Raw genomic sequence first — 17,776 nt, forward strand, 5'->3', positions numbered from 1 at the left:
AGGCCCGCTTAAATTTTAGGCTACTCAGACTTATTTGGTTCTGTTACGTGATCTGAGATCAGAGATAGAAAAGTGCTGATATTTCTGAATGCAAAGCACTGACCTGACTCTTTCAAATTTCAGGCTGAGAGGGATTCTCATGTTTACCCATTAGACTCTAACTATTGACATTTTTGTGATGATATCATGAGCCTGGTAATATCTGATTTGCAGTTAGATTCTTGTGTAACCGGAGGATTCCAGCAGCTGCACTTTTCTGTGTTTTCAGAATTTCTGTTTCCCTTCCTGGTTATGGAAGAATTTGCAAAAATAACCTCAGAAATGACTACTGCGGGGAGGCAGGGAGGGAGCAATCATTTATTATTTTGAAAAGTGCACGATTTGGACTGTGTCCTGTGAATTTTGAGCACTGAGGGTTTAGTAACACACCAGCTTTCAAAGCAAAGACAGTGTCTGTACGTTCACGGGTAACCCGCTGCTGCACACATCAGCATCACGGGTCTTTTGACTGCTCGGTCCACAGAGTAGGTGAGTCTGTTGCTGCCTTTATTTTGGGGGTCTGCTCCATTAACTCACATTAAAGTAGTGTGTGCTTTTAGCTTGGGAGATTCCTTGCTCAGTTTCTGGCTTGCCAGCCATAATGGCAGCTGTGTTATGTGTGGTTAACTTAACTCCATAAAGAACATGCAGACCTTGTCAGATGCACTTTGAATAAGGCAGGACTGTGCCAAAGCCTTTATGAGCCTGGCACGCTTCATTTAGAAAACCCAAGAGCTTCAACGCAAGGAAATTGATAGTCAAAACTTCTTGTCAACATTTGGAGTTTCAGCAGGAAAAAAAAAAAAAAAAAAAAAAAAAAACATTTCTAGAAATGCACAGTTTGGTAACTCACCAGTCCTACACTTCCCACAAAATAAACAAAAAGTGTAAAGTAATGCATTTTTTATCTTACCACTAACACCCATAACTCTGACCTGTACTGACTGCTTCTCCTTCACTAGTAACCTCAAAATATAAACACCACACAAAACCCTTTGAAAGAAGATGTATAGACCTTCAAATGACACTCCAGAAATATTACATACTACGTATCTCTCCGGTTGGTTTTGGACCAGCAAGTGCAGGCAGGTGGGCAGGTAATGTTGTGAAACTGCAGATGAAGCTGCTTACAGCAAGCGGTGAGAGCCATGTAGCACCCAGCAGCCACCTTCACCATTTGCAGAAGTCAAGTTAACCTTAACTCTTGCCCCACCCTGAGCAACCCAGCAGCTAGCAAAGCAACCCACTGGTTTTGCATACAGGTTGATGGACCCCAAAGAATCTGATTCAATCTGCGATCCTGGCAGATGGCAATTTCAGACAGCGCTGGGCAGCTGTGGGGCCCTTGCAGGTGCTCACCAGCTCAAAGAGAGAATAAGAGTGGAGTTACTAGTTTAGTCGTGACTCTGAGCACTTGTGTTTTTTTCTCCTCAGGAGGCTCTGTCGGTGGTAAGCGACGACCAGTCCCTCTTTGACTCCACGTACGGCGCTGCCACTCACCTCCCCAAGGCAGATATGACAGCCTCAGGGAACCCTGACTATGGCCAGCCGCACAAAATCAACCCTCTGCCTCCTCAGCAGGAGTGGATTAATCAGCCCGTCCGGGTCAATGTAAAAAGGGAATATGACCACATGAATGGATCAAGGTAAGGAAAGACCCTTCCCACGTCTACTGAGCCTTAAATAAAAGCAAAGCACGGGCTGTCCATTTGTGCTTTTGTCCTGCATATCAACAGACTCCACTCTTTGCGTAGGACCGTATTCTGCTCCCCCCTGGAGTTCCTTTGTCACTCATTTTTTAAAGCCCTGAGGGCCTTGCTCTGGCATTCCACATCATGCATCTCTCCCAGTCTCCATGAACGCTGTACAGACTGGGACACGAGACCGCCAGGACAGAGTTCATGCTGCAAACGACACATTTCATCACGTGGTTCAGCATCCCACAAACATGCCATGGTTCAAGGGGCTCCTGAAGATGGAGTCGGTCGTGCAGTAACAGTCGGTGTTTATACCAGCGCTCCAGAGTGAAGCTGGTGAAAGCTGTGCTAGGGGCCTCTATGGGCTTCCCTGGAGGGCACCTCTTAACACATCTGTAACTAGATTCATGGTCCACCAGGGCAGAAGCAACCATATGAGACTGGAGAGCTAGTCAATGGAGGAAGGGAAAAGAGGAGAATGAGGTCCTTTATGGCAGTCTAGGAGGTGTAACAAAACAGAAGGCATATACCCATGTCTTCTGGGTGAATATATGCGACTACTAGTGAAAAGGAGAGTTCAGGAGTAGATTTGAGCAGTGATGTTAATCATCAAAGGGACACTGGTTATGATGGATCCTCTACAGCTTGTAGCCAACGAGGTGGGACGCCTGGCCCCCACCATTTGTAGTTAGAGCTGGGGGAGACGGATCATTTCCTTGTTCAACAAGACATTCAAAGACTTGAAAACTTTTTATTATCGCAGCTCAGATTGTCTCTCTTAAAAACATTTCTACAAGTCCAAAGCCTAGGAAAAAATTTCACCTTCTTGGACAAAATCTTCAAGCGTAGAAATGTTTTTTTTTTTCAGTTTTAAATATATGCAATAAACAAAAACGATTTTATTTTTTAGCATTAAGTTTTGGAGTTCATATTAATTTTAAATTTGATTTTAACTTCAAAGTCACACACATCTCTAACATTTGTACAAGGTTAAGGCCACTTAAAGGTACAATGTACAGGCCACTTAAACAGTTGAATTTTTTTTCTTTTAGGGTTAGTTTAGAGCTTCTACAGCAGCCTATTTTCCTGGTTTCTGAGAATCTAGCAAAGTATAGAGTTTGAAAAAGAAAGCAGCCTCGCACTTTCAGACTTCTATAGTGATGGTGTTAAAGACTTCAAACAGCAGCATGGGTTTTTTCCTCGTAAGTATACAGTAGATGCTGATTTGGTATAAGATAAAGATCTTTGTGTCAGTTGGTTTTTGATGGTGATCATTTGTAGACTGAAGTTGATCTTGCCCCGGTTGTACCTTAGTATCATTTCTGGATTTCTTAAGAACTACTTGGATTTTTGCACTAGTGTTTCCAATCTCAGAATTGAGGCTGAAACATGGGAAAACCAGTTATTTCCTGAAAAACACCATCCCTGCTTAACACAGGCAGAAGGATGGATCTTGAAAATACCAACAGGTTGTGGGGTTTTGTTAGTCACGAGGACTACCTTTGGCTACCAAGGCTAGTCTTCTTAAGCTATCCCTAAAATCTTCAAGAGGGAGATCCTGACTGAATGAGTGAAGCTTGTGCATGGTGCTGTGCAGGCCTGACCTCTCCATCCTGCGGAGATGAGGAGGCAGAACCAGCCTCACGTACGGCACTGGCAACACGCTCCCACGACCATGTGAGGAAGCCCTTTGTAGCATTGCACCGGATACTCACACCCATAGTGTCAGACCAACACACAGAGAATGGTTTCTCTCATTGTCTGTCTCACTCGAGCAAATTTTGGAGGACCAAGGGAACAAGTAGTCCTGTCACATCCGCGGAGCCATCACAGGCAACATATATTGGTGCTTTTCAGGTCCTGTAAGCACGTGTTCTGAATAGATTCTGCACGTGTGTGTGCTTGTATGTCCAAAAGTCTACGTAACATCCTCATTGTATGTGTAGTGCGTGTATTTGGGAATTAAATGCATTGGGCTGCCCTTCCCTCATGATCTTTGTGTTACAATTTCCTCATCTGCTTACAAAAAAAAGGGAAAATAGTACTGCTTTGACAAACAGATTCATTAACAACTGTAAGTGCTCTGATACCCACGGGGGAAGGCCCTCCAGAAGTGTGTTTATTGTGGGCGAAAAGGAAATCCTTCTTTATGGGCTTGCTCAAGACTACAAGATTCTTAGGCAGGAACTAAGGGTCCTCAGTCTCTCTAAAAGAGGGGTAACAACTTCCCAACCTGTTAGAAAAAAAGACTGTTTTGAGTGTCAGAACTGAAATAGCTTCCAGCCTTGCCTTTTGACAACTTATTAGCACAAGAGCTCCAGTCCACCCAGGAAATAAGAACATTCGTCTGACTTATCCATCCTCTTCTCCTGTTCAAGGGCAAAGTTTCAGCCCTTTCCCCACACGTCCATCACAGTTCTTTGTTACGTGTTGGGCCACTCCACTTGCTTGTTCCGCTGGCATCAGCTGCCTGGCAAAGCTGACACAACCGTCTGAGCGGCAAACGCCAGCCTCAATACAAATTAACTTCAACTGTGGGCTGAATAACAAAACCTATTCCCCCTCCCTCTCTCTGCCTCTCCTTCTCCCTCTTGTTTTTCAAGCACGCTCTCTTACCGGGTTCCAGCTGCCTCATTAGAGGAAGCAGCCTTTATTCTGTGTTACACCTGTACTTGAAGCGCCAGTATTTTTGGCTTGTTGAGAGAATGGTTTGTGTACTCTGTGATAAAGCTGGAGGAAACCTGACAGTGGAGGGAGCTGGATGACGATAAAGGACAATGTCCAGCTTCTTAGCAAGCAGAAGCTCTGACTGCTGTGCGGTATAGTGTGATGGGCTGGTTTGGTCCTCAGTAGGGTGGCAGAAAGGATCTGTGAAGAACCTCTCCACGGCTGTTTGGCAGAGCTGTCCTTCCAAGGGCTGAACAACAGGGAAACCCTGACCAGCTCTCCACTCCACGTCAGGTTTTCCTGGTTTACTCCCAAATTGGAAAGAATTTCCTGGATAATTGCATACCAACTGTGTATGGGGGGCATTCAGGCAGTGGCAGGGATCTACATTTTAGGGTAGAAGATGAGACTTCTGTAGTATTGCAAGATTCAGAAGTAGAAATTTTGTGAAAGTTTCTAGTGTTATAAGACCTGGATGCAGCGTATGACCTCAGTATCTGCCCTTGGCTGCACAGACAGCTGCTTGCTCAGAACACAACCCAGTGCTGCACTCGTGCTTCACAGTGATTAGTGTCCAAACACAAGAAAAATTAAGATCCTTGTGCTTCTTACACCCCCTTAGGCCCTGCGAAAGGGAAATGGTCTTGTATTTGGAGCACTGACCCGTTGCATAAAGAAAGAGAAGTGCAGCTTTACATGGGTTTACTGCAAGATGTTCTGTATATCGTCCATCTCTCTCTGTGCATCCATTCAGGAATGGGAAGCATGGCTTGCAATCTTTGTTCTTTGCTGGGTTTGTGTCTTTTTTTTAAATGTCACTTATAACCTATTCAGGGGAAGATCTGTCTCCTACAACGTGCTTGTGCAGTTCCCGACATACTAGGCTTGGAATTCTGTTGGGACTTTTAGATGCTTTTGTGATATAAATACAATAATTTATATTTTAAAGCCAAAATATCATCCAGTGAATAAAGGAGGATTATTTAGAAAAATGCTGGGTAAAGTTTAATCCAATTTACAGTCTATTTTAATAATAGATTTTTCCTTATATTTTGCATAAATTCCAAATGCAAAGAGTGAACCAAACAACAGATGTTCCAAATTTTGACTGTGTTTACTGAACTACTACGGATCTGCATTTGTAGCTAAACTCAGTGATTTTTAAAAAGACGTTACAAAATTTGTATGATCTTCAAATGTGAAAGAATATTCTAATGTGCTGGATGTGTACAGAGATGCGGGCAAACTTTGCTGTCCAATTCCAACTGATGTTACGAATTTTGTCTAGCTAAAATGATGAAGTCAGTGCTTTGAAAATGCTTTGGAGACAGTCTCTTGCTTCAGAGTATTAAAATAATGCTAAAGTTCAGGGATCTCAGAACATTTTTATGCCACAATAATTTTCTGAAAACAAAACAAAGGGACCATCTATGAAGTCTTGAAGAATAAGAATCCCCTTTAAGTAGCGTGTGAGCCCTCTAGTGGGATTCACTGTGTTGTTCGAGCCCCAGCCAGGGCTGCAGACTGCAATTACCTGCTGTTGGCGTTTACCTGTATGTGATAAATATGTGATAAACACGCTTCTTTGAGACTCTACTGAGCCTCTGTGCTTCCCTCGTTAAGTCTGAGTTTTGTAACCTGTACGTCTTTTCCCACCCTTTTTAGAACTGCACCTTATTTCTGCAGTTTTACAATCTTTTTCAGTGTAAACTTCCTCCTGAGAGCAGGATGAGAGGCAGGGTTAAAGCCCAGTTAGATTCAAGTGTCAAGGAGATGTGATTCTGCCCTGATAGCTCTGTTCCCTGCCTGTAAGAGGGAACCACAGTATGTCTGTTCCTACATCCTTCGCTGAACCAAAAAAAAAAAAAAAATTTAAATCTAACTTCAAGTGTAAAGATTAAAGCTGAGAAGACCAAATGGGGACTTACACCAAAAAGTGGTGAATTTAAAAAGAAAAGAATATGGGAAGAGAGGAGGAATGAAAGGGTAGGAAGAAAGGGATAGAAATAAGGAGGAAATATCCAAATATCCTACTGACCACGTCTGAGTCAGGTTCAGAAATCACTGAAATCCCTTATTTTGCTCTTTCGAATGAAAGCCAAAGGTGATTCCTAGACAGAGGCCCTGGGACAGTAATTGCTTTATTTTCAGGTACCTGGAACACAGGCTGAAGCTGTACAGAGGATTTATTAGTCAATGCCAGGCTAGCTGCTTGTCCATTTTGGCCAGTCTAGCATAAACTTTCCCAAAACACCAAGCTCTTGGCATCCCCAGAGACTGCTACTGGAGCTGCTGGAACGAAGAGTCTTTGGACGGACAGCGGGAATGAGTACTGCTTCATATTCCTTGGACTCTGTCACTGCCACAGTGAATATACTTAAGAGATCTTGTGAAAGCAGCCTATATCCATTTACCTTAGTAGATCTACAGCGTTTTCTGCCCAGAACCTGAGCGAGTCCAGCATGCGTAGCCACTTGAAAGCCTGAAGTCGCTGTGAAAAGTCAAGGATTAATCTGGCATCTGAAATCCCCTCGCACAAACCATTTCAAATAATGAGGAAATCTTTATATAAATCTAAGTCTGCTTGTGGGTAATGCATGAACTAAGCAAGGAGCTATATTCAATGAATACACTATTCATGGCTTGCAGCTCCCTGTTCTCATTTGATACTGTAGTTGTTCCCCACACTGAATTCTTCTTTGTGTTGCCCACAGCTACACCTACTTCTGCTGGGATACTGCTAAATCCCTCATCTTAGGCTGGGGCAGTGCAGGAATGGGTGTCCCAGAGCTGCAGAGATGATTCAGTCCAATAGTGCTGTCTTATTTCCCAGTAAAAGGCTCTGTTTGGATTTGGTAGGAAGTGCTGGGTTACAGAGGACACAAAAAGAAGGATCTTCCCCCTTGCTGTCGCTAAAGATTTCATGGTATTTTTCTTAAGGACAGTTTGGTCTCCTGCCCAGTTAAGTTTTGGTAATGCTATTCCCAGTTACGTCTGTCCTTCTGCTATCAGATTTCCACTGGGGTTAGCTCTGGATCCAACCATCCTGAAAAATTCCTCAGAGGGAAGGGAGGCATCTATACAGCCACGCAGACACAACCCTGTCAGGTACATGGAGAACATTCAATGTCCTGCAGGATTAACAGAGTGGCTTCTCTTCCCACAGGGGCAAATCAGTGGTTGGTAAGGGCACCTCAGTCCATTAAACTTCTTTTCAGATCTCTCCCTGATACTTGGTTGTCTGGTTTTGGCTGCTGAGCAAGGCAGAGGATGGGCAGGGTCTAACTGCCAAGCCAAGAGTATGCAAAGTGAAAAATCATTACAAAACCGCCGAGGAGGTATCTTAGAGTGTTGGTGGTGTTTTGGTGACTTTGCTGTATCTGTCAGTCATGTGAACGTGCACTTTCCTTAGCAGAGAGAGCAGAGACAGCCAAGGACCTCGTGGTCTTTTCACGTGTGTTATTTCACACAAAGCATGTATACTCCCAGGCAGGTAAGCTTTTTTAGAAGATGTCATTATTTTCTGAGCATCTGGATATATCCTGTTGTTCTGTGTGAGTGTTACACATGTAACTATTTTATCATAAATAGCGCGTACTAAAATAGGTTGTTTTCCATGGAAATTTAATGGCAGAGCAGGGGTGTGGGAGTGAACCCCCTAGAAGGACCTTGGGCAGCAGGTAGCTGTGCCAGTGCTGGAAAATGTTTCTGTCGTGTCCTGAAGGAGGGAGAACTTCATCCCAGAGGCAGGTGGGAAGCCATACATGGGGATGTGTGTGTTCGGCTCTGCCCCACCAGCTGGGCAGCTCCTGGTCCCCAGGCAGGGCAGGGGAGGAGGTCAGTCACCTCCCGGGACGGTGGGCACTAAGGGGAGCAGAGTCGGACACCCAGAAGCACGGATGCTCTCGGCGTTTCACCGAGTCTTCTCAGGACAGCCTGTACCTCGGGAAAGAATAAGATCCTTTGTGCTGCTGCAGTGCTTTTTCTCTGCCAGTACAGGCAGCATTTAACACCTGACACAGAGTATTTCAACAGAAAGTTAGAAATGATCACATTCCCTGTGAAAACCCTCGTGTCCCTGCAGTTGCTCAGACTCTCCTCTGACTGCCACGGGGACATTAAACCTTCAGCAGTTTGCCTCTCTGAAGGCGGATTTTGGTTCCCTGCCTGGAAAAACAGTAGGCGAAATAGTAAAACCTTAAATTCGAACATGTGTAAGTTATACATCTTATTTCCATTTTCAAGCAACATTCCCTCAGCAAGACATGAGGAAAAAATTACCATCTGCCTTAGAATATCTCGGTGGAGCATTTATCTCCCAGCCATGATAAGTGAATTTCAGTAATTTCTCCCTCCCCCCACCCCCCATTCAGATTAAGAAACAAATTTGTTTAGTGTCCAAACCTGGAAGCCTTGCCAGCTGAACTCAGAGGGTGGGATTTGGTGCACTGTCATAGCTCTTACCCTTCCGCGAATGGATTCCTCCCAGGCCACTTTGCTTCTGGCAGGGAAGAAGGACGGCTGTGCAATTAAAGCAGTGGAGTAAACTGCCCTGGATCTGGGCTCTGGGCTCACTTTGCATCGAGGTTCCACGCTAACTCGCCCTTGTAAAGGTGAGGGCAGTAACGCTGCCCTTCCCCGGCACCTTCTTCAGGGCCGGGATGTGCTGTGTGCCCGTGGCAGGCTGTGGGCTGGTGTTTTAAGTGACCTCTAGAGCTAAAAGCATGAGTTACTGCTGCAGCTGGAGAAAACCAAAATCTGTGCTCCCTATCTGTGGTTTGGAAGCTCATAATTCTCCCGGAGAAGGACAGAGAAAGCTTATTGCTTGCCAAGGGTCTGCATGTAGTCCAGGTCTTAGCACAGTGCCACCTGAGTTGCTAAATGTTCCCTCCTCATCACTCCACCACCTCAGAAGTAAAGCTGGAGCCAGAGCCTTTTTCACACAGAGTTTCTGTGGTCTGAAGTTCCTGACTCACGCCTAAGGCACCTAAGATTTCTAGATTTCCTATCCAAGTAAGCAGACAAGCCTGGGACTGTTTAACCGTTAAGAACAGACAAGATCAGCTACATTCAGCCCTGTATAAATAAGACTCTAGGTACCATTGCAGTATTCTCTTGTGGCTGTCCCGCCGTTTTGGTGTGGGAATTTTGTGTTCTTTGTTAATGAAATGAGGAGGGGTGTACCTGTGTTTCGGATTAGCTCTGCAGAAGTGCCCGAGCTCATGAGGTGAGAAGCACAGCCATTCTGCCGACTGACAGGCGCCCTCACAACGGAAAGAAGAGGTGCAGGGTTGTTTTTAACCCAATGCAAGAGTGAAGCCGTCCAACAAGGGCTCCTAGAAGCATCAAGCTGTATCTGAAGGTTTTCTAAAATGCAATAAAAGAAGGGGGAGTGGGGGGTGTAACCGCTAGACCGACGTGAGAAGCACTTTTTATCTGTTTCATGAGTGTTGGTATTTCAGAGGTATTGAGTATGACCTTACAGCTACCATTGCCTTTGTCTGAGAGTCACTCGTCTTTGCACCTCCAACTCACTTTCCTCCAAGTGGTTTCATTATCAGAGATCCTCTCCATGAGACTTGTGATTCATAGATCACCTTATGACATGTGACAGGCCCGGAATGGCCTCTCCCACATGTAAAGAAACTCCCCTTGATTTTTCACCTTCAGGATACTTCCGATTTCTGTAACCTATACCTCCTGCTGCTACCACAGGGATGGAAGGTGCATAATAATGCCAAGTCTTCTGTTTCCTTTCCCGTTTCAGGGAGTCCCCTGTAGACTGTAGCGTGAACAAATGCAGCAAACTCGTCGGAGCAGGGACAGAGTCCAACCCAATGAGTTACAGCACCTACATGGACGAGAAGAACGGGCCTCCTCCCAACATGACCACCAACGAGAGGAGAGTCATTGTCCCAGCAGGTACCACCACCATCAAACTCTGTGTGTCATATTTCCTTGCATTGTCTTAAATATCCAGCCAAACAGATAAGGCTTGTTTATCCACTCTCTGAGGAATTATCTTTCTTATAAACCATGTAAAAATTAAGGAAAATATCAGAGTTTCTGGCTAGTGGGAATTTCCCGTGTCCCACCATATGTTCTACCTTTAATCAGAATAAGAAGTGGATAATTAGTGCTGCTTCTTGTTTGGTTTAGTTTTTTTTGTTCTGGAATGAAATGTTGTTTTGGTGTGTTGAACCAAATCCATCTCCCGTCATGTGTTAGAGGAGAATCTGCAGTGCTTCCTGGGGCATGCGTGGTATGATCAAAGAGTGCAGTTCATAGGCAAGAACAAGCATGAAGTGGACCCAAATTATAACTCCCATGATGCTCTGCAGGATCCAGATGCACTTTCATGTCATATTGATTCAAAATGAGCTATTTTGTTTTCATTTTTTTGTTAGAAGTAGAAACCCAGAAAAATTATATTTTGCAGGAACTACATTATCCTTCCAAAAACTGTTACACAGAAACATTCCTGTCCAGCTCTCTGTATTTGATGTCCACATCTGTTGCTTGAAATTGGCACGATGCATTTGGATAGTCAAGGACGAGAGCTGCTGTGGCAGGCAACTGGTGAAGTCTGAACCAGGAACGAGAGGGAATCTTTTCCCTGCGAAGTTTATGAACACCATGGATATAAACAGGCTAGCCCAGGAACTTCCCAGCAAGGGAGATCTCATGAGCCAAGTCCTGGCCCAATTTACTTACCAAATCTTCCACTGATTTCAAGGGGTGCAGCTTTTCACCCAGCGTTGTGAGGGTTTCACCGAGGGTTGTAGCTGATTCAAGCAGATGAACTGTTGGCAGAAAGAAATGTACTCGTGGAATTTAGCTCTGTTTTCTGATCGTGGCTTGACCATGAACAGATGACAATTCCTAAGCATTTGTTTGCCATTTAGGATGAAAAGGAAAAGCTTGAACTGAATGTAGTGAAGGGAAGCCAATAAAAGATTGACAGCAAATCTCAAAGTACCGTTTAAGCCGTTGTTAGGATCTGCTTAGAGAGACTGGCTGACCTAATTGGTGACAGCATCAGATATGATTTCAGCATCAAGACTGCCTAGGAAGGTGTTAGCTGATACCAACTAGTCATTATATTATTAAAGATAGTCAAGAGGGAACATTTATCCTGCTCTTCACCATGTTATTTACACATATTTAAAAAGACCTGGGGTGGCCTAAAGTTTAGCATTGTTGTAGAAATAGGGGAAATGACTTTTAGTGCCCTCAGTGGAAAAAGAAGGTTTAAAATCTCTTCTTTGAAGGAAAGTGAAAAAAAAGGACTCTTTTCCCTCCTCATGAGCATCCACAAATCAAAACCTTGAGATACTCGTGAAATAGCAGTGATTTACCAGACTTTGGAAGACAATAATGAACATCATCCCAGATCTCTGGCTGCAGGATATGAGGCCAAATTCATCCAAGAAAGGATTTGGAAATTTTAATATAATCCAGAGTAAAGATTTATAGTGCATTAGGGTGAAGATAGGCAAGAATAATGTCACATTAGGCTTGCAATAGTAATAATAATGAACTCTAAGCCATGTTTCAAGAAGGCAGTTTTTCAGAGACCATTCAGTGTCTTTAGAAATGATAAAAAGGCTGAATGAGTATCTGAAATTCAAAAGTGTTTGTTTAAAGGGAGACCGTAACTTCACTATGCCCTCTAAATGTTGGGGTTTTTTTCAAAACTGAAGACAAATAACTCTTTCAATTAAAAAAAAAGAATCCTCCCTTGAATACTTGCTTTGTAAAATTGCAGTCTTTTGCCAGTGCTTAGAAAGCAAAATTTAAATTGGCTATTGCCAGAATTTAAAGGAAATCCATCTTTCTTTTCTAAAGGAAATCCATCTTTCTTTTCTAAAGCAGACTCTCAAAGACTCAAGGATGTTAAGTTCCATGTTTAAAACACAACTTTAAGCAACCTGGGTTTACTAGAAATTCAGTGAGGAAACGTCACGGTTATATTTTCAATATTTTTTGTTCTTACTTCTCCATTTCATGCTGTTATTCTGGAACTCAGTGCCCAGGAACGTACCAGGTACAGCCACCACCTGAGCTTTTGTGTCAAGGGATCCCTGCAGCTCAGGCACACACAGTTTACAGTCCAGGGCCAAGAATTTATTTTAAACACAATAAAATATGTGGCAGAGGCAATTCTTGTCCCTACCCAAAGCACAAGCTACCAGCTGTGTGATTGCTGCAAGTTTCTGATCCATTTTCTCAACCGCCTCAGGACCTGAAGTGTTTGAGGTTTATCTTAGAGGAATGTACCAGCTGTGATGGACAGATCAAACGTCTCCAGAGTTAAGGCTTGACTTCACAATCCTCTCCAGCTGCAATGGAACATGAACTTGCAGCTTAAATTTTCAAATGGGATACATGGGGAGAAGCAGCACAGGAAACATCTGAAAACGCAGATATGCGCTGAAAATGACACTGTAAAAGTGGTATCGTGGCACAAATTCTTGCTGGGGCTTTCTGATCTAATGCTCTTTTCAAAACTCAAAAGATGATTTCTTTTTTTAACTACTGATGCAGCAAACCATCACCATGGGGTCTGAAACTCCAGCCGGGTTCAATCTCTCTCTTACGTCATCACCAGTAATAAAGATTCCACAGCTGGAGCTTTGCTGACAGTTGATAATGATGCATGAGACAGTATAAAATCCACATTGCCCTCCAATAACTGTGTTGGTTTTACAGGGCTAGCGGAGGTAGAATTGTGTTCTCGTCAGCGGGGTGAACAAATGTGACTCAGAGATACATGGCAAGCTGTTCTGTTTAAGCAATAATTTTTTTTTTTTTCAGAGTCCCTTTGCTGACCATAAATACCACCATCCTCAGACTTTAAAATGCCATCTGTTGGGACTTTGTAAGGCACTTGCAAAGGATGGTGTGACTTATACAGCACTGATGTAATTATATAGCATTGCAGAACCGAAGCTGTGACAAGCATACGCTTTCAAAGGGATGAGTTTGCTTTTGGAAGCTTTTTCCCAGAGGGCAAAAAATCACAGTTAAATGTCAGTAATATCGTTCCCAAGCATAGGTATAAGATTCAGACAGGTAGGAGACAATCAAAAGAACTTTCCCTCCCAGTGGGTCAGCGTGATCAATTTATGCGCACAGTGCTTGTTCAACTTGGCAAAATGCATTGGAATCAGTAAATTAAATACATTTGGTCGTGGAAACAATGGTTAATGCTTTGTCTGGGCTACAGCGAGTGCTAGGGGCTTGAAGCTTGTGTATAGTGTTACCATCCTTTGTGCTTTTCTGCCAGATCCCACCCTATGGACCCAGGAACATGTGCGCCAGTGGCTGGAATGGGCTATAAAGGAGTACGGATTAATGGAGATTGACACCACCATCTTCCAGAATATGGATGGCAAGGAGCTCTGCAAAATGAACAAGGACGACTTCCTCCGAACCACCTCCCTCTACAACACAGAAGTTCTGTTGTCTCACCTCAGTTACCTCAGGGAAAGTAAGTATTGCCCTGACCCATCCCAGCCCCAGCGTGACATGCTGGTAGGATAAGCTGCAATGAGTACAGAACTTCTAGGGCTTGCAGGATAAGTAGGAGCACCGATGAGGGAAAAAGGAGAGGGAACGGCAAGCAGAGAGAGCAAACAAGGAAGGGAGGGATAAAAAGTGGGTTGGAAGGTTAGTTTTAACTTAGATGGAGTTACTGGTGCTATCAGGGAGTTGAAGAACTGGGCAGGACTCTTAAAAAGATTAGATAGTCTTACAGATAATAAAAACGTCTGTGGCTACATGATAAAGATACATAAATTTGCTGTGGAGATTAAACCAAACATCAACTGATGTGTCACGGGCAAATTATTCCTCTGCAGTTAGCGGGCTGTGTGCTTTCCCCTAAGGCTTCTGGTAAAGTCTGTTTCAAAATAGGACCCACAACTGGCCAGAGTGGGAGATTTTCATTGTTCCTGGAGGTCCAGATTTGTTGGAAAGAGGAAAAAATACAAGAGTGATTCCCCAAAGAAAAGTGTGCTGAAGTAGACATCGTGAAATGACCCAATACTCAAAGAACAAGTTCTGCTGAACCTCTTTATCATTACTCTCTGTCCTACACTAGAGTATGTGATGGATTCAATACTTCTTTTTGCTGTATTCAGCAAAAGTTGTGACCAGTCTTCTGAGCTACTCCTGGAAAAGCATACCACAGCAGCCCAAACAGGAATTATCACCTTATGGTTAGCACACGTTCTTGAGGCTGGGAGTCTTAAATTCAGACCTTCCTAAGACTTCCTGTGCAACCATGAGCATGTCCATAGCTTCCGAATGTCTCCTCTTCATCTATAAAATGGAGGTTAAAGCATTTCCTTTCTTCACTAAGGTGTGCTAAGAATAATTGCACTATGATGAGGCTAGAGAACTGGAGCTAAATCCCACACTCTCCAATATTTTTTCAACTGAAACAGCTCTTAATAGGAGCATAATTATTTAAGGACTGAAAAATCAGGAGAAGGTCCCATAAAGCAAGGTGGGAGGGCAGGGAGGGAAAGAAAAAAGTGTATTTTCTCCACCGGGAAATCAAATTGTGATGTATAAAAGAATGTCTCCGTCTGGCCAGTGCAGTGAAGCAGTGAGAGCATTTATTGAGGGTGTTTCTTCAAAGCTGTTCAGCGCTGGTCTCTCCCTGTCTCTGTGAAAATCAGTGGGAGTTTTACAGATTACAGTGGGACAAGAATTAGATCACAGATGGGTGCCTCTGTAAGCCCCACCTTTATTTTTTTTTTGAGAAGTTGAGCCAAGGAAATGATTCACAACAAATAACCGAATTGTTGGATCCACAGTTTTTGTCCCTTGTGACCTCACAATAAAATAATTTCCCATCCAAAATAATTTGCAAATTTCATCCTGTTTCATCAGCAGAGAGCTGATTATTGCAGACGCAGACTAACTTTCTAACTGAGGTTTACACACAGAATTACACACTTTTATGGGAAATCATAAGGCAGTGCTGCGAAGCCAGTGCTGCTTTGGCCAAACCTGCTGACTTTGGCTGGGCAAATCAGACGCTTTGCAACCGGAAATATTTTTAAATTCCCACAAGATAAATACTCAAGTGAGACGCTTGAACTGTCTTATTGATAAGACCTGAGAACTGACAGAGAGAGATGAAGCAGGAGCTGTATGGTTTTGGAATCAAAGAATGAGGCTGAATTTGAAAAGGTTGGCAGAAGAGTGGAATTCTTCTGTTGCTTCAGCTCCAGACAGCATCTCCAGTGACAGCCTCAAGTTTTAGGTGGTGGTGGTGATTTCAAAGAGAGTTATCAGAGGAATTGCATTCTTGCTCTACTAGCATATTCCTGAAGACCTGGATGCAGTTGCCACCTTCACCATTTGCTGCTGTCCGTTTGTTCAGGAGCAAACTCCTGATTGACCCTACCTACCTGAAGTCTCTAAATTTGAGGTCACACTGGTCTCTGTTTATAGAAAAGAAGCAACAGGGCATGTTGAAATTCAGGATAGTAGTCCCCTAGTTCACACATTGCCTTTAAATGCCTGAAATTAGGAGGAATAAACCTTTGCCTCAGTCCCTCCGTTCTTCAGTTCTACTTTCTGTAAAATGGAGTTGGTAACCCTGCCTTCTTGTTGGCCTCTCCTGCTGAGATGGTCAATCTGTGGAACAGGAACTGTGTCTCATGTCTCTCAAGACCCAGCACAACGGAGCCCTAATGCAGTTGCAACACTGAAGTGCTGCTGCAATGCATGCTGAACAGTAATCACAAAGGTGTGATGTTCTGCCAGGGCAATGCCTACAATGATTTCTAATGACGCTAGTGCAAAACCCAAGCAACTTTGCTGGATTCAGACAAATTAGTTATTCCAGTTTTACATGGATGCATACGAAAGGAGAATTCAATCCCAGTCCATCCCCAACTTCTATGATGATAAATTTTACTCTGTTCAGCCCCTTGGGCCGTTCTAAGACGTCATGTGAGTGCTGTCCTTATTAAAGCAAGCTCCTGTCTGAGTGGAGGTCAGGCAGGCTCTGAAGAGCATTCCTTTCCCTGCAGCTGTTCCTAGCGCTGCCTAATGACAGTCTGGTTTCTGGATTGCTGGTTAACTCCCTCACGGAGTAACGCCTTCGAAAGGAGCTTATTGTTTTTCCAGCCTGATTTCCAGCGGATGTTTAGTGCCGAGCCTCTGAGCTCAGTGCCACAGGGAGATGGTCTTTTTTCATTAATTTTCCCCTTTGGTAAGGTTGTTTGTTTCAGAGACATCCAGCTCTGCCCCTGCTTAGAGTGGAGAATACGTGATGGCAACAAAACACAGGGGAACTCTGGGGAATTGCAGATCTCTAGGCTAAATTACATCTCTCTTGAAAGGTGTTTGTCCTCTCAGGATGTTAAGTTGGATATGTGATGACTACTGAATCCTCAACTTTGGTGTTTGTTTTCCAAGAAACAAACCTGATCTGAACTTTCTAAGCCTGTTTGCTAGCCAGTCAAGGAGACCCCCTGAAAATTAGCTTCTTCAGAAGGTTCTCAATGTTTTACCCTCCTGATCAGAGTTAAAACTGCCTATGAAGCACGTGATTTTGTAACATCTGAGTCCAGACTGGAAAAATAAACCAGTAACATCTGCAAGACCTCCACAAAAACTCAAACTTCGTTTTGGAGATAAAAGATTCAGGTGAGCCTATTTGACATAGTGAGGCCTAAACCAAACTCATATCACAGCACTTTTAGTCTTCAGGCAAAATTTAGGTCTGAATCAGAACCGTGCTGTTGTTTCCTGTTTCCGTAATCTACTGAAGTAGTCAGGAATTCAGATGTCTCTGATCTTTAGGGGATTTCAGACTTGCAGAACCCAGTTCTGCACCACACTCTATCCTTCGGAGTCTCTCAAAACACCCCCCTGTATTTTTTTTCAGGGAACTTACTGTCCATCCCCCCAAAACAATCATCTTTCTTTAAGTGTTTCTTCCATTATCTGTTCCAAAACTGTGAAGCCATGCCTCGTCTTTTTCTTATTCTTGTTCATCCCCCTGCACCTTCGGACTCCAGACCGACTGACTGCTGTGCCGGTATCTTTTACAAACCCAGTCTGCCTGGTGAATCTTCTCCTGTCAGCCAGTGGGCAGTGGGAAGGGAGATTTGAATGTTTTCATGCTATGTTTGGGATGAACATCAAAAGAAGCCTGAACTGTCACCTCCCATCCTTTTCCTCTCTAGTTATGGGGGGTCTGTTGTGTGTGGTGTGTACAAACGAAAAGAGCCTGAAGGGGAAAGAATGAGACTGTGGTGAGAAGCAGAAGCAGAAAACTGCTTTGTGGTTTTGAGCCATATATTAATGCCAAACAAAACTATACTGCTAAATGCAGCAGAACCCTG

The 17,776-nt window shown here is 43.7% G+C and overlaps 1 protein-coding gene across 1 annotated transcript in view; it reads left to right on the forward strand.

Moving 5' to 3' along the window:
* FLI1 (Fli-1 proto-oncogene, ETS transcription factor) overlaps positions 1 to 17,776 on the forward strand; it is an 83,668-nt gene that overhangs the window by 43,476 nt on the left and 22,416 nt on the right. Inside the window, exons 3-5 of the mRNA XM_026863807.1 lie at positions 1,474 to 1,685; positions 10,171 to 10,325; positions 13,693 to 13,896. Of these exons, the coding sequence (XP_026719608.1) occupies positions 1,474 to 1,685; positions 10,171 to 10,325; positions 13,693 to 13,896 (571 nt within the window). The remainder of the gene's footprint in view (positions 1 to 1,473; positions 1,686 to 10,170; positions 10,326 to 13,692; positions 13,897 to 17,776) is intronic.

This window comes from Athene cunicularia (genome assembly GCF_003259725.1).
Source record: "Athene cunicularia isolate RWA chromosome 24 unlocalized genomic scaffold, athCun1 chr24_part1, whole genome shotgun sequence".
Lineage (NCBI taxonomy): Eukaryota > Metazoa > Chordata > Aves > Strigiformes > Strigidae > Athene > Athene cunicularia.